Source organism: Ceratocystis lukuohia (assembly GCF_044167205.1).
Source record: "Ceratocystis lukuohia strain C4212 chromosome Unknown Supercontig4_pilon, whole genome shotgun sequence".
NCBI lineage: Eukaryota > Fungi > Ascomycota > Sordariomycetes > Microascales > Ceratocystidaceae > Ceratocystis > Ceratocystis lukuohia.
In genome coordinates this window covers 133,061-155,699 of record NW_027263523.1, presented here as the reverse complement: position 1 = coordinate 155,699, position 22,639 = coordinate 133,061, and the positions used below count along the sequence as shown (strand labels likewise).

Here is a 22,639-nt window from a genome sequence, read left to right as displayed (position 1 = left end):
CATGGGCAAATCGCGAGCTAGATATGGAAGTATGAGGATGGGGAAAGACGCTGCAGCTAAGAAAAGCTATGCTTAGGAACCAAAAGAGAAAGGCAGAGGAGAAAAACGCCGTGGAGATATGAAAAACAGTAGTGAGGAATGATCTCCAAAGACGACTGAAGCAGAGGACCACAACCGCTCTTATATGCTGCAAATGCCCCTAGTCTTTCGCGGCGATAGCTACGTGCCGCTTGGTTCTATCGCCCCGGTAGTGATGCGAGGTCTCAACCGCACTGCGGCACTGGCATGTCACTGGCCCAGATCACGCAGTTTTTATTGAGTCCTAGGAAATTATGTGTATTGACTAATTGGAAAGTTCTTCATGCAAAATCACCACAACAGCCCCGGGCCCCCACTAGGCACACGGGGAACGGCTACATGTGCCCTCCGTTGGATCACTAAATTCACCCATTAGCTTACCTAGACAAGATTTTGAGGGCAGGGCAATTACTATATGGGATGCAATTTCTTCATGCATAAAATTTTGCTGCACGGGCGTCAAGGCTTATGTGGGCGTCAGATCTTATGCACTCTGATTGGCTGGAAATTTTCTATTAGTGCATTCCATGTTCCGGGGATTCTGTCAATGTACCTCTGCCGCTGACCCACTGACCAATCTTATGGCTGATCCTTGCACAAAGGAGGAATATTCATCATGTTAAGACTTGTTATTGTGTTATGAGGGCGGATATTTCGTTGTATTTCTCTAAAGCCGATAACTCCCTTTGACCCTGTTTTGCTCTGAAAGGGTCAACGCTGACGCTGGAAAGGCATAAATAGTGCTGAGCGAACTTCCGTGGGTGTCCCAGAGAAGGTCTGGGTAAATAGATAAGACGAACTTCTTACCTAAGAAAATAAGCCAAGGGCAAATGGACAAATGGGCAAACTGTCGGAACAATCTACTGAATTAAGATTTTATCACTTTTAGAAGTCACTCGTGATCCTGTACAACCGCACGTGGAACCGTGCTGGTATACAGATTGATCGTTATGGTGAAGCTTGTCTTCTACTCATTCTCTAAGGTGTTAAGTTCTTCCATCATGGACAACTAAGCTGAAGTATTCAGGCTCGGGTTTACCCGGGGTTAACCCGACCGAAGGCAAATTCCCCACAATACCCATCCTCCATGCAGTTCATCCAACATTTCATCCAACACAAACAAACTTTTCATGTACCTTAGCATAAAATGTGTAGGGACTAATTTCTACAGGTTATGAGCCTATATTGAATTACCTTCGGAAACATTCACATAGTGTTCTTAGGAGTCTTTAACAGTTAATATTAGGAGTCCTAGAAGGAGCAATAAGTGATTATTAAAGTTGCTCTATGTCCATCAGTTTCTTGCCTGAAGAGTGGAGTGGATCTCAACCGATATTAACCCTAACGCATAGGCAAACTAGATCACAGTCAGCAATCCTGGTAACCCTGATTTAGACTTAGGTTGCTGACAGCCTTCGGAAGAACAACTCGTTTTTCTATTTAAGGTATGCAATAAGCGTGCACTTAAAATCTGTTAAAATTGGTCCTTATTTTTTATGTATTAAGTTGGAAAATATTTCTTTTCCCTCTCTCTACTTATGTAGCCCCTTTTTTCCACAGATAAGACCCAGTCTTATCTATTTACCCGAACCTTTTCCGGGGCACTCGTGGACGTTTTCTCAACGAAATCCAACACTTTTACTTTCTTCCATTTGTTCAATCAATTCCTGTTGCGTGGCGCGGTATATATGTTAAGTGGCGTCCCATACGTGCCCCACTTATCCGAACCTATTGTGGCTGATCACGTGACATGGTTGACACCACAATACAAAAGGAATAGTTCCAGGACGTAGCATAGACTTGAACCCTTTAATAAACCAACTGATTCAACATTTAAGATCTATTCTACAATTCCCAACCATTAAATATGCCTTAACCAAATAATGAGGGTAATATACTTCTTGCTCTTCAAGCCCTTTCAAATGACGAGAGAAAATAGGTTTCCGACAGGCCGCAAAGACTTTCGAAGTGGGCTATTAAAGGTTGCGCTGCCGGCACAACTCGGCACGACGTTAAAGTGTAGTGGTGGGTAGTCTTAACCACACTGTGGCACTGCCACGTGGCTGACGCACATCACATATTTATATCTAGTCCTAGGATACTTTGTAGATAACGTACATGTATAGTGAGTGAAACAGCATAGCGAGCGAAACAAAAATGCCTCAACCTACACCTTCTCTATTTGATCAATTTATTCTCAACCACCCAGCATGTTGCAGGCTAATTATGATGATACAATGCTTCTCACCCTTCAGGCCCTTCAAAATAACCCAGAATTGAAACTCTGATGTGTCGTAGTGATCTATACAGTCAACCTCACAACCCTATAGCGTCGACAGAAGGGCATCCAAGCCTGGGGCGATATTATCCCGAAATTGCACAATCTATCCGACCTAGAGGAAGAGATCTTTATCCAGTTTATTCTTGACCTAGATTTGCGAGGATTGCCCCTCGTCTGTGTGGTGTAAGAGGAATGGCTGATCAATTGCTTGCAGAACTTGACCTTGGGCTTCAAACATCGTCAGGCGACAAGTAGAGCTCAAGACATGTTTTTTTTTTCAGAAGCATAAGTACCAGAGAGCTCAGTGTAAAGACTCAGCTACTACCCATAACAATTGCAAAGTATGGCATCTCATCAGATAGTATCTACAATATTGACAAGACTAGCTTCGTGATGGGCATGATTCATAGTAGAATAGTCATCGCAGGTACAAATAAATGTGGAAAGCCAAAATGAGTGCAGCCTAGAAACCAGGAATAAATTGTAGTCATTCAATGATCAATGTAGATGGCTGAGTGATCCCACCGTTTATCCTAGGTGCAGACTAATATCATCTCGCTACCTGGTCAAGGACATTGAACAGGCGAATGAGATGCAAAGTAAGCGCCAGCGGACAAAAAGAAGCCGACTACCGAGAACAGGGGTGGTGACAGTGGGGGAAGGAAATCAAGCAATTGATCAAATGGATGCGGATGAATAGGCAGTGACCGAATCACCGACAAGTGGTGGTCGGCGAGGGCCGGTGCGACCGGGGGTTCAGAGCTGTGGTGTCTGCGGCAAGACTGGTCATAATGCAGGAGCATGATAGGTAGGAATTCAGGCATCTGGGATGGGTTGTTGTGTTTTTATTGTGATTTCTAGGAAGAAGGTTGAGATTTTTGCTTCACTCGCTATACATGTATGTTAGATTCAATTGAATATATTCTCTATGTTGGATGAAATGTTGGATGAACTACATGGAGGATGGGTATTGTGGGGAATTTGCCTTCAGTCGGGTTAGGGTTAACCATGGGTAAACCCGAGCCTGAATACTTTAGATTAGTTGCCCATGATGAAAGAACTTGACACTTTAGAAAAAGGAATAGAGAGACAAGCTTCACATCAGTATGCCAGCACGGTTCCACGTGCGGCTGTACAGGATCACGAGTGACTTCCAAGTGATAAAATCTGAATTCAGTAGATTGTTCCGACACTCTATGCAAAATCACCACAACAGGTTATGAGCCCTCAACTTGATCGATTCAGGTACCCTTCACTTCTAGATTGACCATCTGCTTCACACAATAGCGACAGTGCACAGTACAACTTTCAATCCTTCTCAACTTTGAATTCACTGATGACCAGGGGCACTTAGGATATGGTATGACGTACTTCCCAAGGTTTCATCCTTGAAGGCCACGACAGACTGGCATCACGTGCTCGCACACATCAACAACCATTATGTTCAACGTACTCTCGCACAGCACGGATTAAAAGCGGTACCGGATAGTGAGAAATGCCAATCTTGCATCAACGCAAAGATCACACACAGCCCAACGTCCTCGACGGGGCTACGTCGATCGAAGCAAGCCCTTGAGTATCTACATCTGGATCTGGTTGGAGGTCAGAATTCCCTACCACCCGCAACATCCTCGAGTGACTTTCCACTTGCCAATCAGCTTTTGCTGGTAGTCAATGAATACTCCTTATACAGTTGGGCGTTTCCTGTCCACAGCAAGAAGGGTGTATCGATATTGATAGAGACACTGCTTGGCCAACTCAAGAATCAGATGGGTCGTTATCCAAAGACATTACACTCTGACGACGCCTCTGAATTTAAGAGCAGCCAATGTCTACTACTAGCCGAACGCCGCGGCATTAACTGGAGTCGAAGTGCAGGTTACGCACATGAACAAAATGGTATCGCTGAAAGAAGCGTTCGCACTGTCTGTGAGTCACTATGCGCGACTCATGAAAGCGCAAGTCTCCCCAGCAGGCTTTGGCCAGAAACACTGCAAGGCATCCTATATACTCTGAACAGGACAGCCAACTCAGTTGCCAAAACCTCTCCATACCAGGTGCTTTACGGCAAACTTCCGGATATCAGCCACCTTCATCCTATCGGTTGACGAGCATTCTGGCCGATAGAAGCGAAAAAGAGGGATTAAATCCGACCAAAGGCCACATCTGGCATACTTCTCGGTTTTCATTCCTCGGACTCCTAGCGGTCGAACCGAATTTCCTGTCTCCCAGGGGCTGTCTGGTCCTGAAAAAGACAAATAGCTCGAAGCCATGCGCAAGGAAATACAAACCTTTGAGTCTTGTGGCTCTTGGGAAATGATCCCAGCGCAGCCAGCTCCATGTAGGCCAATAAACAGCAAATGGGTTCTTCAAAAGAAAGACAATGAAACATTCAAAGCGAGATGGTGTGCATGTGGCTATGATGAGGAAGTACATTTAGATATTAGCGCCGAGGTTCTAAATAGTGTCTCCCTCAGAATGATTCTGGCTCTTGTGGCATCACGCGATCTGGTATGTCATCACATAGACATCAAGTCAGCATTTCTCAACGTGGATCTAGACAAATCGGAGTACATAAGACCTCCTGCGCATATGGGATTCCCAACAGATCATGTCCTCAAGCTAAAGAAAGCTGTATACGATCCGAGGTCTGGCCCAAAGCGCTGGTAGGAGACGCTGAACAAACGCCTCATGGACATTGGCTTCACTCCATTGAAGAATGATGCTCCGATATTTTTCAATGGCCAGACTTGGATCGCAGTCTACATTGGCGATATGCTTGTATTATCCAAAAAAGCCAGTGATACACTTGACGCGATCTCCAGCTTGTCTCACACCCTTCAACTTCGGGATCGACCAGGAATCTGAGCCACTCTCGGAAAGTGAACACGAACTATATCGAAGTATTGTTGGGTCACTGCTACACATTTCTCTGTTTTCGCGCCCTGACATATCATATCTGGTAATGAGACTTGCATCAAGAACACATAATCCTACAACCTGTTGTCTCCAGGCACTTAAACACTGTCTGAGATATCTACATAGGTCAAAGGACCAGTCACTTCTGTTCTGCAAGAACCCCAACCAAGTTATTCAGGCGTCTACAGACAGCAGCTGGGGCAACAGTGTCTCCTCACACGCTATTTCAGGCAATATATTTCCGATAAATGGGACAGCAACAATGTGGAGGGCACGCAGGCAAACTCTCGCAGCGCAGAGTACCTGTGAAGCTGAGTATGTAGCTGCTGCAGGTTTGGCAACTATTGCTACATGGCTGAAGCCCCTCTTTGAGGAGATATTTCCAATTGAGAAGGACGCACCAATTGATAGACAAATGGACAATCAAAGTGCCTTGGCAGTTGTCAATGGCTCTACAGTGTCCACTCGTAATCGGCACTTCCCCATTAAGCAGACATCTCTGAGAGAGGCTATTCAAGCAGGTGTTGTAAAGGTCATCTACACTCCTACTGATCAAATGATTGCTGACGGACCGACAAAGGCACTGCCCAAGGCAAAATTTGATGAGTTCTTGTGTCGATTAGGCATGACGAAGGGGGAGTGTAGCGATGCGTAGTCTCAGCCAGACTGTAGCACTGCCACGTGGCTAGCCCACATCACATATTTATATCTAGTCGTAGGATACTCTGTAGATAGATTAAGTTGAATACTGGGGGGGGGGGGGGGGGAGGTAACTAACAGTTACTGACAGTAATGGCCACAACATCACTTACATCGTCTTGTTTCGCCACTTGGTCGCTCTTTGCAGAAATTCCAAGCGCAATCCTCGGATACACTGAACTAGACATTTCGATATGTAGTCCATCTCCAGGCGCCTCGCTTGGTGTATGCTTATTTTTATATTGCTTATTTCCAACACGGCTAGGAAGCCGCATCGACATGACAGAGCGGAGATATAGCAAAAGTGCAACGCTTATGTGTGAAAAACTGCAAAGTCGAAAAGGCAAATATGCAGGGGTGCATCGATGCATGGGCGTATAGGTGCAGGGGCGCATTGTTGTCTCTAGCATTGCAATTTGGTTTGCAAGTGTATCTGGCGTATTATAGAGATACGTCCTGATGTTTCGAGGGGTGTTGCTGAGATGGCAGCTATGTTGTTCATTTAATTACTTGGTCTATAGGGCATTGAACCTTTAGGTGCAAATAGGAATTCTCTTGAACACACTCAAACCAAGTTGGTGGTGTGTGATGGCACACCGTTAAATCCATGGCAGTTACTACATGGGCATCAGGTTTTTTCTACACAGGCATCAGTCTTATGTGGGCATCACATTTACACACTCCAATTGGCTGGAAATATGTCTGTTAGTGCATTCTATGCTCTGGAATTCTGCCAATGTACCTCTCTCCCCTGGCCAATTCTATAGCTTGTAGTGTTGCTACTTGTAAAGAGTCCTTGAGATTTGGCCCACTGTTAGTGCACATGCTTCACCGCCTTTGTGGGGCTTGTACCTGTAAGCTAGAGCCAATCAGAGTGCATAAAGCCTGATGCCCACATAAGCCCGATGCCCGTGTAGAAAAAACCTGATGCCCACGTAGTAGCTGCCGCCCCAATAGGCGCACACGCCGGGGGGAGCGGACGTAGGCGTCGCCAGCCGTGTGCGCCTATTGGGGCCCACAGGGGGGACAGCGCATCGAAGAAATGGGGCGGCGCATGTAGCTGTCGCCCATTGTAAGCATTCAATTAGTCATTTACTGACACAGGCCAGAAGCTCAAGCATATCTTTGTTGTTGCAATGATCCATGATACTTGGGGGCCAAGTCTAGGGCTGGTTAGGATCAGTACTGGCATAGGACCTGCCGATTGCAAATGCATGTCATGTCACGACAGCGAAGAATACAAAGGACAAAGGGTCTCAGCTACAATGAAGCGCGATAAACTAGTTTCCTGCTGGCCAGAATGGACTTGGATACACCCGCCGCTTGGACCAAAAGAGGCAATGCAGGCCCGCATCGCATCAGGATAGATTGGCAAAAAGAAACAAAGACAGAGAAAACAAAAAGACTGCCGCCATCTACCTTGCCTTCCTCTACACTGCAACTAACTACTGCGGACGGTTTCAGTCACCATCGTTCTTATCAAAAGCCGCACCTACATAAACCATCCGACAGCGTATGCCTGTCAGCAACAACCCAGCCGTAGCTAGCCAAGGGCCTGGTGACCTAAATAAGCGTCCTGTCCTGGCAGTATTTGTAACAACAAGCATTCAAGGAGTAGTACTCGCGGTAGCATTTGTTAACTTCGCAAGGTCCCCTTCGTCAATCTAGGTAACCATAATACTACTGCAGCTATAAAGACTTATTCCATCACTTCAAAATACAACTCAAGTTTCCACCTTGTTAACACTCAATCTATTATGTCAATCTATTAATTCCTAATCTGCGACAGCTAACTATGTGTATCCAGCCTTATCCACACATCTAGTTCAAGATACCACCGAGCGTTCTAGCAACGTTCTCAGTGGACTCCTGTTCACGGGCGGACTTTTGGAAGTTTCCAAGACTATCACTTGCAGGAGGATTGACTACACCTACGTGGCCCTCTTTATGGCAACGATCCTCGGAGCCATTGTAGAACCAAATCGGTTGATCATTTGAAACAGAGACCTGGAAATCCTGGACATTCTCCTCTTGGGTTGCCGGAGTGTCCATATTCCCGGAGGTGAAGCCGCCCTTGACGTAACTGCAGGGACTTTCATAGGAGGATTGGACGACGGAGTGCGTGCCTGGCTTGAAGTGGAACTCGAGAATGTCCCCATATTTGGCCTCCAAGCTGGCGGGCGAGAAGCCTTCATCACTCACAGTGATGATGTGAACGGCGCCTACTCTAGCAGCCTCTTTCTGTATGTCCCAACCGCCCGGAGAAGGTGCAGCCAGGGCGGTAGTAGCGGCAGTAATAAGAGTAGCAATAGCGAAATGCATTATGGGCAAATCTTGAGTTGGATATTGAAATGAAATATGCGGTTGCGCAAAGAGGGCAGTTTCAAGAGAAATTATGCTTGGGAGCTAGAGAGTAAAGGAGAAGGAAAAATATGCCGTTAAGATATGAAGAATAGTGGTGAGGGATGATCTCGAGAAACAGGACTGAAGCAGAGAACCACAACCTCTCTTATATGTTGCAAACACACTCCTAGTCCTTCTCTGGGCTGCCATTGTTTGTTGATTCTCATTCTACTCAATCTCATCGGCCCCTCACGGCTTCTAATTTTGCCAGCCTTGAATATTCCGTTTCTGCCAACATAGCTTGAGGTCCAGGCTTAGCGCACAGGTAGTACCGGATGCCCTGTGATGCTCGTAATACACGGATAAAGCCTTACATGCTATTTTTCGAGTGTGCTCTGTCCTAGTAGTTAACTCCGCACGGTTTTCCCGAATGCCTAACCCCCCCCCCCCCCCCCCCCTGCCCATCAGCATGGTAAATGAGCTAATAAAATGACAAATAGTCGTACTCTTGTGTCCTTTGGCTATATGCACAAATTTGCGGTACTAATACGGACTGGGGGTAGTAATAGCAAGATCACTTGCTCGTATAATCTCCATCTCGCTTTGTTACTTGGTCGTTCTTTGCAAGTTCCAAACGCAGCTCGAATACATGGCACTGGATATTTCGATACGTAGTCCATGATGCACCAATCGCGTTCCTTGGTGTATGTGTATTTCTGTACTGCTTACTTCTAATCTGGAGTTTAGGAAGCCCATCGATATAACAGGGCGGAGATGTAGCAAAGATACAACGCTTATCCCTGAAAACGTGCAAGGTCGAAAAGACAAATCATACATGAGTGCATTAGGACCACTCCTTTCTATCGCAGAAAGGTTCATGGGCAAGACCTTGGTGGAATAGGTGTTGACGCGGGATCGCTTTTATATGGACAACCAATCTGCCTCCTAAGCAGCAGGTAGCAGATGAACACAGAATCTAAGTGATGCATCCTCGGAAAGCTTGATTTGCTTATGCTCTTTTTGAGGCACTTTCGAGAGTTTCAGGGATCAGGGTAGATTAGCAAAAAGAAACAACGAAAGAGAAAACAAAAAGCCCCTTGCCATCTATCTACCTTGTTATAACGTCCGTGATAAGCGGGCGACGCACGCACTTTTATCAATCCTCCGAGTTAAATTCACAATAGAAACACCATAACATATCTAATCAATTAACATTAATCACCATGCTATTCTCTGTTGACCTGGATTGCCTCCTGAAAGGTCTTTGCATCATATCTAGTCTTTCTAAAAATACTACACTGCTGAACCTTTGCTTCTTGTGACATTCCATGACCACCTCTTAAGGATTCAGCTGTTACCCACACATCAATATCTGTCTGCTCAATTGATTGTGATGCTCCTCTTATATTTCAAGGCCCTTCTTTCTATATCTTAGTCTTTTTCACCCTCTCATCCTTTCCTACTGTCTTCTTCTAACAGTATCTATTAGGAGGACGTACTGAATGTGCTGTGAAGAAGAGGAAGACGGAGAATGAGTGATTGTTCATGTTGCTGTGTTTCTATCCAAGTCTAGTCCGAGGAGCGGATCTCAGCCGGTTTATATATCCATCACCATCATGTTCTAGGTCAAGCACATGGGCCTTGGAAGAAGACCCTTGATGTCTGATACTAACCCCCCTAACGTTTGGGCGAACTGGATCAGGGTCAGCAATCTTGGTAACCCTGACTTAGGTTACTGACATCTTCTCTTGTTCAAGTTGTCGAACACTTGCCTATAGTGAGACCATCTCATGCTTAATAATAACGGTTTTTGCCTACTCATAACGCTTCACAGCTTCACTTGTTGACTCCAGGGAGCTGCTCTTATGATTTCTCATCCTTCTGTCATCTCGAAGCTTGATGTGCCGCTACAGACTCCGACGCCTCCTGTAGCACGATACCATCGACCCTTGACTGCAAGGACCCCAAAGACAGCGCTAGAGGCCCAATCGCATTCGAATTATCTGCAAGGAAGGATTAGAAGTCATAAGAGAAACTTCCACGACTCAATAATTGAAGCTGTGAATCATTATGAGAGGGCAACAACTGTTATTATGCACGAGATGGTCTTACTACAGGAAAAGGTTGAACAAGAGAATAAGAGAGTAGGGCGGCGCCAGAGGGGAAAAAGGACTAGGATGCAAAAAGAAGGGCCTTGAAATATAAGGGGAGCATCACAATCAATTGAACAGATAGATATTGATGTGCGGGTAACAGTTGAATCCCTGAGAGGTGGCCACAGAAGGTCACAAGAAGCAAAGGTTCAGCAGTGTAGTATTTGTAGAAAGACTAGATATGATGCAAAGACCTTTCAGGAGGCAATACAGGTCAACAGAGAATAGCATGGTGATTAATGTTAATTGATTAGATATATTATGGTGTTTGTATTGCGAATTTAGTTCAGAGGGTTGATAAAAGTGCGTGCGTCGCTCGCTTATCACGGACGTTACCCTTCACTGCAATCAACGTATGCAAAAGGTTTCATTAGCCCTCATTCTTGACCACAGTCATATCTAACATAAACTATCCGGCAGCGTATTCCTATGGGCAGCAATTTATACAGTAGTGCCAAAGGCGCTGAGGGTCCAAACAAGCCTCTTGGAACAAGCCTCCTGGTAGTACTTGTGAAAACAAGCATTCACGAAGTGGTAGTCGCGGCAGCACCCCCTCAGTGTATCTATCAGCTTAGCAAGGTCCCTCTCCTCAACCCTCAGGCACTTGTCCTGATGCTTTCTGCTTCAAATGTCATCAGGCCTACAGTAAGTAGCCAGAGACTTGGACTCAAATAGAGCTAGATGTTTTGTTTTTTAATGACAACGTGACACTAAGCATAAGACAAACTTGAGGACTAAACGTAGTATTGCAAGCTGAACTCTGATATTAGTGCTTGGTCTTCTATCCCTAAGTAACTTTAGTATTCCCATCACATCGACCTATTCGACCACTTCAAATGCAAGCCAAGTTTCCGCCCCATCAACCTATCGTGCCAATCTATTAATTCCTAATCTACTACAAGGCATCGCCAGCCTTATTCAAACATTGGGACTAATTCACCACCCTTCCTTTCTATAACGCCCTCGGTGGATGTCTGGCCAAGGGCGGATTCTCGGAAGTTTTCATGGCTATTACTTGCAGGAGGATTGACTACACCTACGTGTCCATCTTCGTGGCAACGATTCATGGAGCCATTGTAGAACCAAATTGGCTCATTGTCGGTAACTGGTACCTGGAAAACCATGCTGTTCACCGACCGTTCCATCGGAGTGAACATAGGCCCGGAGGCGAAGCCGCCGGTGAGGAAACTACAGGTGTTTTCCAAGGAGGTTTGGACGACGGAGTGCAGACCCTTCACAAAGTGAAACTCGAGAAAGTCTCCAGTTCTGGCTTCCAAGACTTTAGGCACAAAGCCTCTATCAGTCACTTTGATGACGTGAATGGTGGCTTCACCAACTGCGGCAGCGATAAGAGCAGCAATAACGAGACGCATCATGGGCAAATCGCGAGCTAGATATGGAAGTATGAGGTTGGGAAAAGACGCTGCAGCGTGTGAGCAGAGCTAAGAAAAGATATGCTTGGGAACCGAAAGAGAAAAGCAGAGAAGAAAAGCGCCGTGGAGATATGAAAAACGGTGGTGAGGGATGATCTCCAAAGACGACTGAAGCAGGGAACCACAACCACTTTTATATGCTGCAACTGCTCCTAGTCTTTCGCGACGATGGCTTCATGGCCCCTTAGTTCTATGTGCCTCTGTAGTGCTGCGAAGTCTCAACCGCACTGCGGCACTTGCATATGGCTGGCCCAGATCACGCAGTCTTTATTCAGTCATAGCAAATTATGTAGATGGACTGAATGGAAAGTTCTTCACGCAAAATCACCACAACCGCCCGCAGTCCCCCTACTAGGCGCACGGCGACGGCTACATGCGCCTATCGAGTACTAGGTTTGGGCCAAGTATTTTTGATTATGACCAACCATCCTGCCATCTAAGCAGCCGGTCGGAATCAGATGAAAACAGAAGCCAAATGACATATCCTCGCAAAGTCTGATTCCTTTTTGTCCACGTGGGGGTCTTTCACAAGCATTCGAGGAGTGGTACTTGCAGCGGCATCCCCTAAGTGTATCTGCTAGCTCACCACGCCCCCCTTCGCCAATCTTCAGGTGCTTGCTTGTGTATGTTTTCTGCTCCAACTGCTAGAGCTTGAGCGGCCAGAGTCTTTGGTTCAAAATACAGCAGGAACTTTAGTGTCTATAATGACACTATGCTACGAGCGCTTATTGGAAATCATATTGGAAAGAATGGCGAGGAAATCGGAGATTGAAGTGGTGATATTTGCTTACTACTGCCCGCACGTATCAGGCGTCCAACTTAACAGTGCGAGAACAGAATCAGGAATGTCAATCAATCTTTTACCTAATAGAAGAAACCACCTTGGCATAATCCTCATTCTGGTCGAGCTTTGTGTAAGTGAACATGTTGAGTTTTGATGGGCGATTGTTTTTGCCTCACCAAAGGGTAGTACAAGTCGTTGTATGTGACCATAAAGACACTCAAGCAAAAGCCCCCTTGCTCTGGCTACATCTACCGCACACAAACGTTCGTATAGAGAGAAGTTTATGAAGCAACCAAGGCGCGCTGTTCACTTGGCACTACGTAACATCTTAACGCCGTGGGCTGTCTGACAGCCCTCCTACACCCTTGCCAAAGTAGGGGGGCTGCCGCCACCACGATAGTAGAGAATAGAGTCGACAGATCGTATCCATAACTTCTAGCTTATCTCGCGGGCTTAGCAACCCATCGTAAGCAGTTTGTGTGCTGACCTCGTGCCATGCTAGACTTAGTTGGTAGGTGCGTGGGCAATGGAACCAGGTAAAATGAAGGTTGAAGTGTCGCGGTAGTCTAGGAAAGAATAGAGAGAATTCTACAGAATATAAGAATGGGCATGACCCCCTCACCTACTCATCTTTGTTGGGACCATCGCTTAATACCGCTGCTCACCTCTCTACTGATTGCTTTTCCCAAGACACCCTCAAAGTCTTTCCTACACACTCAAGTCCATTTCCACAATCTAGCGCTTTAATACCTAGCCTCTGATCCGCCCACCATGCGTTTAACTACTGCCCTTCTTGCTTTTGCTGCTGGCGCTCTCGCCATGCCGTCGGGGACCACTGGAAACGAGCCTAGCAAGGTCGCCGCCAGGGCTAGCACCACTCACATCATCTTCGTGAGTAACTATGGCATTGGTGCTGATAACTTTCAAGCCAAAGCTGGAGACATTCTCGAGTTCCGCTTTAGTGTAGGCACTCACTCCGTTACGCAAGCCTCCTTTGGGGAGCCCTGCAAGTATCTCGAGGGTGGCTTCGCTTCTGGGCTTCTGGTCACTTACCCAGATGAAAGCCAGAATGAAATGGCTTTTCAGGTCACTGTTCAAGACGATGACCCAATCTGGTTCTACAAGGGCGGCGTGAGAAATTGCCACACCCACGGTCATGTAGGTGTGGTGAACCCTCCTGACAATGGTCAGTCCTACGATAACTTCAGGACGGCGGCTCTTCAAAGGGAAAACACCGAAGAAATCGGAAGGCGTACCGGTGGTACCCTCGTTAAGATTGACGACTAAGCCCAAAGACGTGTTTCTATCTCTTTTAGCTAGTTGTAGTGGGCTGGAAGTTACTGGGCTGAGGTCCCCAGCTAGATCTTGATAAGACAGAAGCCCCGGATCTGCAACTTGGTTGAAACGTTAAAATTGGCCGATGTAGTGCCAAGAGCATAGGAGTTAATTAGGACCAGCACAATAGAGCCCATTTTGCCACCTTTGGGCAGTCAAATTAGCTAGATTAATCGAAGAATATGCTTACCCACACACACCTATTGACAACCAAGCAAATCAGAGATCAGCTCGTGATACCCTCTCCAAGTCTGGCTGCATAAAAAAAGACCTTGACCACGAGCTTTGGCAAGGTGCAAGAGGCTGCCATCCTAGTCAGTCCCATACGCGATGCGACCCCAAGTGCCATGCAGTCGCTGAGGCAGAAGAGTGCGAGGTGGGCCGCTAGCGGTATTGTATTGTGCTTGCACAAACTTAGTGGCATATTTGACTTTGCAGGTTTTTTGAGAGCGAGCCTTTTGCCTGGGGTTGCTCTTCAATGCTTTTCTTGTCCTTTAGCATACCCTAGAGATTGGATTCACGGAAATAGGCAAGCTGGCCTGCACGGACTGAGGGATGTGCTTGGAATTTCAACACAGAGTGACCAAGTAAAAAGATCGTGGTGGCTGTATTAACAAGTGGCGTTTTAGCCATTACCAACTTCGCGTACCAACCTACTCTGCAGTTGTGCTTTTTTATATACGACCGTGCAACGGCATCAAAAAAGCGAGGCTATTTATCATCACGCAAGCGTGCCTATCCTGCCTATGGGTAAGAGTTCAAAATCCAGTAAGCTTATTCGACGACGCTTGCTATTAAATACCGCAACGGGCTTAACTCCTTAATACTGTAGGCTCTTCGGCAAGTGAGAATTCCAGATCCCCACTAGTAGCTTAGGTAGTGCACAGTCAACAAATTGTATGTGCGTACGGGTTTGTCTGGAGTATTGCAGCGCACCATTTGCGTATAGACCCTACATAGTAAGTACACTTGGTGGTCCAAAGCTGAGTCCAGTTTATAAGCGAGGGATCGGGCAGGCGAGCCGAAGGGCCATAGGAGTTTAGAGAGACGTAGAAAGGAGTCTGCGGCATAAAGAGAGTCCATGGGTCTATGCTCTAGCTGTCTGTTTGTTGGGGCCATGGCGGCTGATTCTGTTCCAATGGATGAAGCCAATTTCTTCAAAGCCTATGCCAAGGCTCGTGAAGCGGCAATGGTCAAGAGAAATGTCCTCTCTAGCTGGGGGGTTACTGGGAATCAGCTAGTTTCTCGAGCCAAAGCTCTGCGGCATCTAGAAATTCAAGAGGATAGGCCAGATGACAATCCAAAGAGAGCTCCGGAGCAGGCGCCATATTTCGGATCGGATGATACGCCAAAGTCTAGCCGCCACATTCGTGATCTCAGGCTTAACAGAACACCAAAGATGCGGACACAGTATGACGTGATGGCCAAAGGGTTTGAGGGACAGCAGCAAATACTGACAATGTATACTATGGAGATTGCTGGTCTGGAGGAGGAACTGGCTCGTCTGAAAAGAGGAAAGACGAGGAAGGCTATGCCTTTTCCCATAAGCGTTTCGTGACTCTAAGCGAAGCTCTAGCGTCTAGAGAAGGTATTTCCGAAGAAGAAAGCGAAAAGAAGCTTATTGTGGTAAATGACAGCTCTTCGGAGGAATCGGGGTCAGAACCAGAAGCTGCTTGAGTGACTGAACTTGGACAGGAAAACATACTACTTCAGCGAACGACTAAGTTTAGGGACTTAGTCAAAGGGGCCAAAATACAACAGATATATCAATGGAAAACTTAAATGAGGCAATAGTTTGCAAAAAGCTTCTATTTTAGCCAAAGTATGTGTAAGTGAAATAGAAGAGTTGTGGCGGAATTCTTTTTTTGCTTGACGAAAGAGGGGTGGTACACGGTATAACACCATGTCCAAACGAATACATTGGCAGAGGTGTGAGAAGACTATGGTAAGACTTACAGTGATGAGTTGTTAAGTCCGGCGTAGCGCGAGATAGAGTAATGGAGGTTGATTCCTTACACGCATAAGCACGGCGAGATGATCGACAGGCTGACGGGGGTTGGACAATTAACAATTAACTGATAAATAGACTGACCGGCCAAAAGACACTCCATTACCCCGTCTAGTTACTCTCTTCAGCCGCACTGGTCGTTTTCATTTGTGTATGTATGTGTTATTTTGCTTATTTCTAGCATAAAGCCTAGTAAGTCGATCGATATAACAGCACGGAGATATAGCAGAAGTACAACCAACGGTTGTGCAAAGCACTGCTTGAATATTTGTAAAGTGGAAAGACAAATGATACATGAGTGCTTGAGTGAGTGCATGCTGTCTCTGGCATTGTAGGAATCCAATTGATCACTTACTCCTGGTTGTGTGTGATGCAGACAAGAAGTCAGAGTTTAGAGTAGTAGTTTATCCCACATCCTTGTTACCGCAATGATTACACAGCGCTTGGGGGCCAAGTCTAGGGCTAATTAGGAGCACACCGTTCTATCTTGGAAGGTTTCATGGGTAAAGCCTTGGTGGAACAGGTGCTGACACAGCATCAGCCAATTGCAAACGTGCATGTCAAGACAACGAAAAACAGACGGAACTGGAACTAACCAGTTTCTTCCCGGTCAGAAGGGACTGGGACACTCCAGTCTCTTGCACCCAAAGAGGCAATGCAACGCAAGTTCGCATCAAGTACTAGACGTGGGCCGATCGCTTGTAGCTAAGAGCAACTAGTCTGCCATCGGAAAGCTTGATTGTCTTCTGCCCTTCTCGAGGGACTTTCAAGTATTGGGGATCAAGATAGGTTGGCAAAAGGAAAGAATGAAGAGAAAACAAAAAGGCCGTCGCCCTCTACCTTGTTGTCTCCTTCACTGCAATCAACGTGCCCTCATTCTTATCAACAGTCATATCTAACGTAAACTATCCGGCAGCGCATTCCTATGAACAGCAATGTCCGCAGTAGTGCCGAAGGCGCTGGGGGCCTCAACAAGTCTCTTGGTAGTACTTGTGGAAACAAGCATTCACGAAGTGGTAGTCGCGGCAGCACCCCCTAAGTGTATGCATTAGCTTAGCAAGGTCCCTCTCCTCAACCCTCAGGCACTTGTCCTGATGTTTTCTGCTTCAAAAGGCATCAGGCCTCAGGCAGCCACAGGCTTGGGCTCAAAGGGAGGCAGATTTTTGGATTTGTAATGATAGTATAAGGAAACAGTATGACACTAAGTAAGAAAGGTTTAAAGACTAAATATAGTACCACGAGATGAACTCATGTTGTCAACAAGCGGGCCAAACACATCTAACCACTCTTTGGTTCAGTGGTGTGACTATTCTTACACATAAAGAACTCAAGGGTAACAGTAGATATTAGGAGGACGTACTGGATGTCCTGTGATGAAGAGGAAGAAGGAATAAGTGATTGTTGAAGTTGTTCTATTTCTATCCAAGTCTAGTCCGAGGGGCGGATCTGGGCCTTGGAAGAAGACCCTTGATGTCTGATACTAACCCTAACATTTGGGCGAATTGGATCAGGGTCAGCAATCCTAGTAACCCTAACTTAGGTTACTAACAAAGGGACACTGCCAACACCCAACCTATCGTATCAACCTATTAATTCCTGATCTACCACAGCCAACTAGCCGTTCCCAGCCTTACGCACGTATTTTGACGAAGTCACCGCGACTCATTGTCTCAACCCTCTCGGTGGATTTCTGGTCAAGGGCAGTTTCTCGAAAGTTTTCATGGCTATCACTGTTAGGAGGATTGACTACCCCTACGAGGCCATCTTCATGGCACTGGTCTACGGAGCCATTGTAGAGCCAAATCGGCCCATCGCCCGAAACAGGCACCCGGAAAGCGTATCTGTTCTCCTCTTCATCTTCACTAGTGCTCATTTCCCTGGAGGCGAAACCGCCGTTGAGGAAACCGCAGGGGTTACTGAAGGAGGATTGAACAACAGAGTGAGTGCCTGGCAAAAAGCGGAATTCAAGAAAGTCCCCAGCTTTGGCTTCCAAGCTGGCGGGCCAGAAGCCTCCATCACTCACAGTGATGATGTGAATGGCGCCTTCTCCAGCTGCAGCCTCGTAAGGTTTGTCCCAACCGCGCCCAGGAGGTGCAGCCAGGGCGGCAGCAGCGGCAGTAATCAGAGTAGCAATAGCAAAACGCATCATGGGCAAATCTCGAGCTAGACATGGAAGAATGAGATTGTCCCAAGATGCTCTATTGTGTGTGGGCAGTTTGAAGAAAAGCTATGCCTGGGAGCCAAGAAAGAAAAGCAGAAGGAGAAAAAAGCCATGGAGATATGAAGAACGGTTGGTGAGGGGTGGTCTTGAAAGACCATCGAGACAGAGAACTACAGCCGCTCTTGTACGCTGCAAACGCCCTGTAGTCTTCTCTTGCCTGTCATTGTTTGTCGATTCTCATTCTACTCGATCTGATCGGCCCTCACGGCTTCTAAGTTTGCCGGCCTCCAAGTTTCCCGGCCTTGGATATTCCATCTCTGCCAATATAGCTTAAGGCCTAATCTTGGCATCCAAATACTACCGGACACCCTGTAGTGCCCGCAATGTATGGATAAAAGCCTTAGATGCGCCTTTTCGAGTGTGCTCCCTGCTAGTAGTTAACTCCGCACGACATTGCTGACTTCTTAACTCCTCTCGCCTATCGTCATGCTAAACAGGCTGATAACATGACAAGTAGTCATATGCAGGCCAGGCCGTAAGGTCTACCAAAAGCGCAGCCACCGCACAGCTCGGTGCGGCCCGGTGATCTAGAAAGTGACATGACACAGCCATCCATGTTTGTCCCTGGCATGGCATTCCAGTTGCATCCAGTGAGTCCTTTGTTGCCCTGATTGCGTAACGCAGGCAGCAAGCTGCCTCAAATCCTTCCCACCTCGTCAATTACATGGCGCTTGGGGTCGAATCTAGGGCATCAGGATCACATTCGCTTGCATTCATCCCTCTAAGATCCAAGGCCGGTCAGCGCTTACTGTAGAAATTGGTCCTTGAATATTATGTATTAAGTTAGATGAAGGGCTTGTTTACCCGCCTCTCGTCTTATCTATTTAACCAAACCGCGTGCAAGTTTTCTCAACACCTACCAACATAGCATCAGCCCATTGCAAGCAAGCGTGCATCTCGGGACGATGGAGGGGGGGTAGATGGAGCCTTGCTCACAGTTTGGCCGCTTTACACCAGTCTCTTCTTACACTAATAGAGACAATATACACCCAAGAAGCAAGAGCCAATCAGCGAGTTAGGCCTTGGCGGTCGTTGCTTTACTTTTACTAGAAGCCATTATGAGATGAGCATGTATTGTTCCACAGCGTACATGCATCGGTTGAAAGCCCTAAAAAAGGACTTCCCGTCCCGATCAGAAACCTACATCAATATCTTCACTGAAACCTTGGCTTTGACCAGCCGAGAACTCGTATTTGGACAGACCCACATGTGTCCTTGTATTCCAAAATCAGGAATTAGTAATAGCATTAAGCATGTTTGTTTGTTTGTGTTATTTAATGCCTACCTAAGAATCATTGAGCATAGGTTGTTAATGTCCTCTATCAACTGTTTTTGTTTCTCAACACATTGACCCTAACGAACCCTAAGTCGGATTTGCGGATTTCTAGAACATCATTGCTTTTCCTTCGATGCAGTCCATGCCTTCCCTTTATGTAAAATATCTCCGACACTTTGTGGTGGGGGTCAACTATTTTATGGGCCATCAGGCACAAAAGTTTTGAAGGCAGGGGAATGGGGCAGCGTGTGTCTAGAGCGCCACGTAACAACATCATGTCACCTGCGCCCTACCTACTCTGCCGCACGAGGTACATCTACTCTGCTTGATGCTGACAAATTAGAAATAAAAAACACAAAAACTTTTAGTCTCTGCCCTATAAACCCGACCATGGCCAATACGCCCCAGCTGACCAAGGTGAGAGCAACACGTCTCTAGGCTTGTCTGCAGCTTTCGATGAAGACACCACCAGTCATTGTAGCAATGTTCTCGGTGTATGTTCGCTTAAGGGCTGCCCTCCGGAATCCGCCATAGTACTGGTCATTCTCGAGACTGTTAGGAGCGTTGACCACTCCCACGTGCCCGTGTTTGTGGCAGCGATCTAGGGACCCGTTATAGAACCAAATCGGCTCGTCATTGGAAACAGCGACTCGCAAGATTAGCCTGTTCTCCTCCTCGTTTGTCTGAGTGACCATAATTCCAGAAGCGAAGCCGCCATTGGCGAACTTGCAAGGGCTGTCGAAGGAGGCTTGAATAACAGAGTGAGTGCCTGGCTCAAAGTGGAACTCGAGAATGTCTCCAGCCTCGGCTTCCAGGTCAGGTGGAAAGAAGCCATCATTGTTCACATCGATGCTGTGGATGGCGCCAGCCTCGGCTACGACCCTGCTCGGCTCATTCAAAGTGGTCGACCAGGGCATACCCAACGCAGTACCAGCAGCAAGAAGAGTGGCAGTCGTGAAGCGCATGTTAGGCAGAGCAGGGCCTAGATATCGCAGTGCTAGATTGGATAGATGGACTTGGGCGCAAGCAGGTCTTTAAAAGGTGCGCTTAGAGAAAAAGAAATCACAGTGATGAGGTGGGGCGCGATAGTGAGCCATGGCCTCAAGAAACAGACAGCCAGAGCATAAACCCGTGAACTCTCTTTATGCCGCAGGCCCCCTTCTACCTTCCTCTAACCTCCTTTGGCTCCTCGGTTAATCTACCTAATCCTTCGCTCATCAACTAGACTCGGCTTCGGACAAACCAGCTCTAAAATCATTTGCAGGGTCTATACACAAAGGGCATTTTGATGCGCTACAATACTCCAGACAAACCTGTACACATACACGACTTGTTGACTGTGCGCTACCCGAGCCACTAGGAGGGATCTGAAATTATCACCCGCCGAATAGCCTACAGTCGTATGGAGTGAAGCCTGCTGCGGCATTTGATAGCAAGCGCCGTCATATAAGCTTAATGACATTGTACAAGCTGTATTATAAAAATGCCCAACCCGATGCGTAAAGGTAATTAGTAATGGCTAAAACATCACTTACTAATAGAACTTCTAAGCACATCCTTCAGTCTGTGCAGGCCAGCTTGCTTATATCCGTAAGTCCAATGGGGTCACGTCGCATATGGGGCTGACTAGGGTGGCAGCCTCTTGCATCTTGCCAAAGCTTGTGGTCAAGGTCGTTTTTGATGCAGCCAGACTTGGAGAAGGTATCACGAGCTAATCTCTGATTTGCTTGGTTGTCAATGGGTGTGGGTAAGCATCTTCTTCGATTAATCTAGCTAATTTGACTGCCCAAAGGTGGCAAAATGGGCTCTATTGTGCTGGTTCTAAATAACTCCTATGCTCTTGGCACTACATCGGCCAATTTTAACGTTTCAAACTAGTTGCAGATCCGGGGCTTCTGTCTTACCAAGATCTGGCTAGGGATCTCAGCCTAGCAATTTCCAGCCCGCTACAACTAGCTAAACGGGATAGCAACACGCCCTCGGGCTTATCAATCAAGAGTAACAAAGCTACCAACGGCCGGAAGTACGATGAGTTCGGTGGTTGCCTTTTGAAGAGCCGCTCTCTGGAAATTACCATAGTACTGGCCGTTCGTTTGAGGAGCGTTCACTACACCTACAAAACCGTGGCCGCTACAAGTTTTGTCGCCGCCTTGGTAGAACCAGACCGGGCTTTCGTCTTGAAGAGTGACCTGGAAAACCTGTTCATTTTCCCATACACCTCGCGAAGTGACCACAGTCCCAGAAGCGAAGCCACCTCTGAGGTACCTGCAGGGATTTCTAAAGGAGGTTTGCGTAACGGAGTGGGAGCCCGGCTTGAAGTGGAACTCGAGAATGTCTTCAGCGTTGGCTTTAAAGTCGCCACGAGAAAAGCCCTCGTTACTCACGATGATGGTGTGAGTGGCGACAGCCCTAGCGACAACCTTGCTAGGCTCGTTTCCAGTGGTCCCCGACGGCATGGCGAGGGCGCCAGTAGCAAAAGCAAGAAGAGCAGTAGTTAAACGCATGTTGGGCAGATCAGAGGCTAGGTATTGAATTGCCAGATTAGAGAAATAGACTTGAGTGTGTAGGAAAGACTTTGAGGGTGTCTTGGGAAAAGAAATCAGTAGAGAGGTGAGCAGCGGTATTAAGCGATGGTCCCAACAAAGGTGAGTAGGTGAGGGGGTCATTCCCATTCTTATATTCTGTAGAATTTTCTCTATTCTTTTCTAGACTGCCATGACTCTTCAAGTCTCATTTTACCTGGTTCCATTGCCCACGCACCTACCAACTGGGTCCAGAATGGCGCGAGGCCTATCTACGCGCAGCACACAAACTACTTACGATGGGTTGCAAAGCCCGCGAGTTAAGCTGAAACTCATGAATATGATCTATCGACCATAGTCTCTACTACGAGTAGCAGCAGCCCCCATACTTTGGCAAGGGTGTGGGGGGCCCGTCGGACGACCCACGGCGTCAAGATGCTACGTAGTGCAGCGCTAAGTGGGAAGCGCAGCTTGACTCTTCTCTATGCGCACGTGCGTGTGCGGCAGAGGAAGCCAGAGCAATAGGAGCTTTGCTTTAGTGTCTTTATGTGTCAGTAACCTAAGTCAGGGTCATCAGAATTGCTGAC

General features: G+C 46.9%; 8 protein-coding genes across 8 annotated transcripts; 3 read left to right on the top strand and 5 right to left on the bottom strand.

The window, feature by feature from the left end:
• Positions 1–5,540: 5,540 nt before the first annotated feature.
• On the top strand, positions 5,541–5,933 carry HOO65_040044 (uncharacterized protein; the record flags this gene model as incomplete). The annotated part of the gene is made up of 1 exon (XM_071000559.1): positions 5,541–5,933. The coding sequence occupies one exon, from the start codon at positions 5,541–5,543 to the stop codon at positions 5,931–5,933; it is 393 nt and encodes a 130-aa protein (XP_070858887.1).
• A 1,865-nt stretch (positions 5,934–7,798) lies between these two features.
• Positions 7,799–8,299, bottom strand: HOO65_040043 (Extracellular serine-rich protein; the record flags this gene model as incomplete). Its single annotated transcript, XM_071000558.1, has 1 exon — positions 7,799–8,299. One exon carries the CDS (start codon positions 8,297–8,299, stop codon positions 7,799–7,801), a length of 501 nt encoding a protein of 166 aa, XP_070858886.1.
• Positions 8,300–11,387: 3,088 nt separating this feature from the next.
• On the bottom strand, positions 11,388–11,846 carry HOO65_040042 (Extracellular serine-rich protein; the record flags this gene model as incomplete). The annotated part of the gene is made up of 1 exon (XM_071000557.1): positions 11,388–11,846. One exon carries the CDS (start codon positions 11,844–11,846, stop codon positions 11,388–11,390), a length of 459 nt encoding a protein of 152 aa, XP_070858885.1.
• A 1,615-nt stretch (positions 11,847–13,461) lies between these two features.
• On the top strand, positions 13,462–13,977 carry HOO65_040041 (Extracellular serine-rich protein; the record flags this gene model as incomplete). Its single annotated transcript, XM_071000556.1, has 1 exon — positions 13,462–13,977. The coding sequence occupies one exon, from the start codon at positions 13,462–13,464 to the stop codon at positions 13,975–13,977; it is 516 nt and encodes a 171-aa protein (XP_070858884.1).
• A 1,165-nt stretch (positions 13,978–15,142) lies between these two features.
• On the top strand, positions 15,143–15,583 carry HOO65_040040 (transposase; the record flags this gene model as incomplete). The annotated part of the gene is made up of 1 exon (XM_071000555.1): positions 15,143–15,583. The coding sequence occupies one exon, from the start codon at positions 15,143–15,145 to the stop codon at positions 15,581–15,583; it is 441 nt and encodes a 146-aa protein (XP_070858883.1).
• Positions 15,584–17,663: 2,080 nt separating this feature from the next.
• Positions 17,664–18,179, bottom strand: HOO65_040039 (Extracellular serine-rich protein; the record flags this gene model as incomplete). The annotated part of the gene is made up of 1 exon (XM_071000554.1): positions 17,664–18,179. One exon carries the CDS (start codon positions 18,177–18,179, stop codon positions 17,664–17,666), a length of 516 nt encoding a protein of 171 aa, XP_070858882.1.
• Positions 18,180–19,964: 1,785 nt separating this feature from the next.
• On the bottom strand, positions 19,965–20,495 carry HOO65_040038 (Extracellular serine-rich protein; the record flags this gene model as incomplete). Its single annotated transcript, XM_071000553.1, has 1 exon — positions 19,965–20,495. One exon carries the CDS (start codon positions 20,493–20,495, stop codon positions 19,965–19,967), a length of 531 nt encoding a protein of 176 aa, XP_070858881.1.
• A 1,023-nt stretch (positions 20,496–21,518) lies between these two features.
• On the bottom strand, positions 21,519–22,034 carry HOO65_040037 (Extracellular serine-rich protein; the record flags this gene model as incomplete). Its single annotated transcript, XM_071000552.1, has 1 exon — positions 21,519–22,034. One exon carries the CDS (start codon positions 22,032–22,034, stop codon positions 21,519–21,521), a length of 516 nt encoding a protein of 171 aa, XP_070858880.1.
• Between the last annotated feature and the right edge of the window lie 605 nt (positions 22,035–22,639).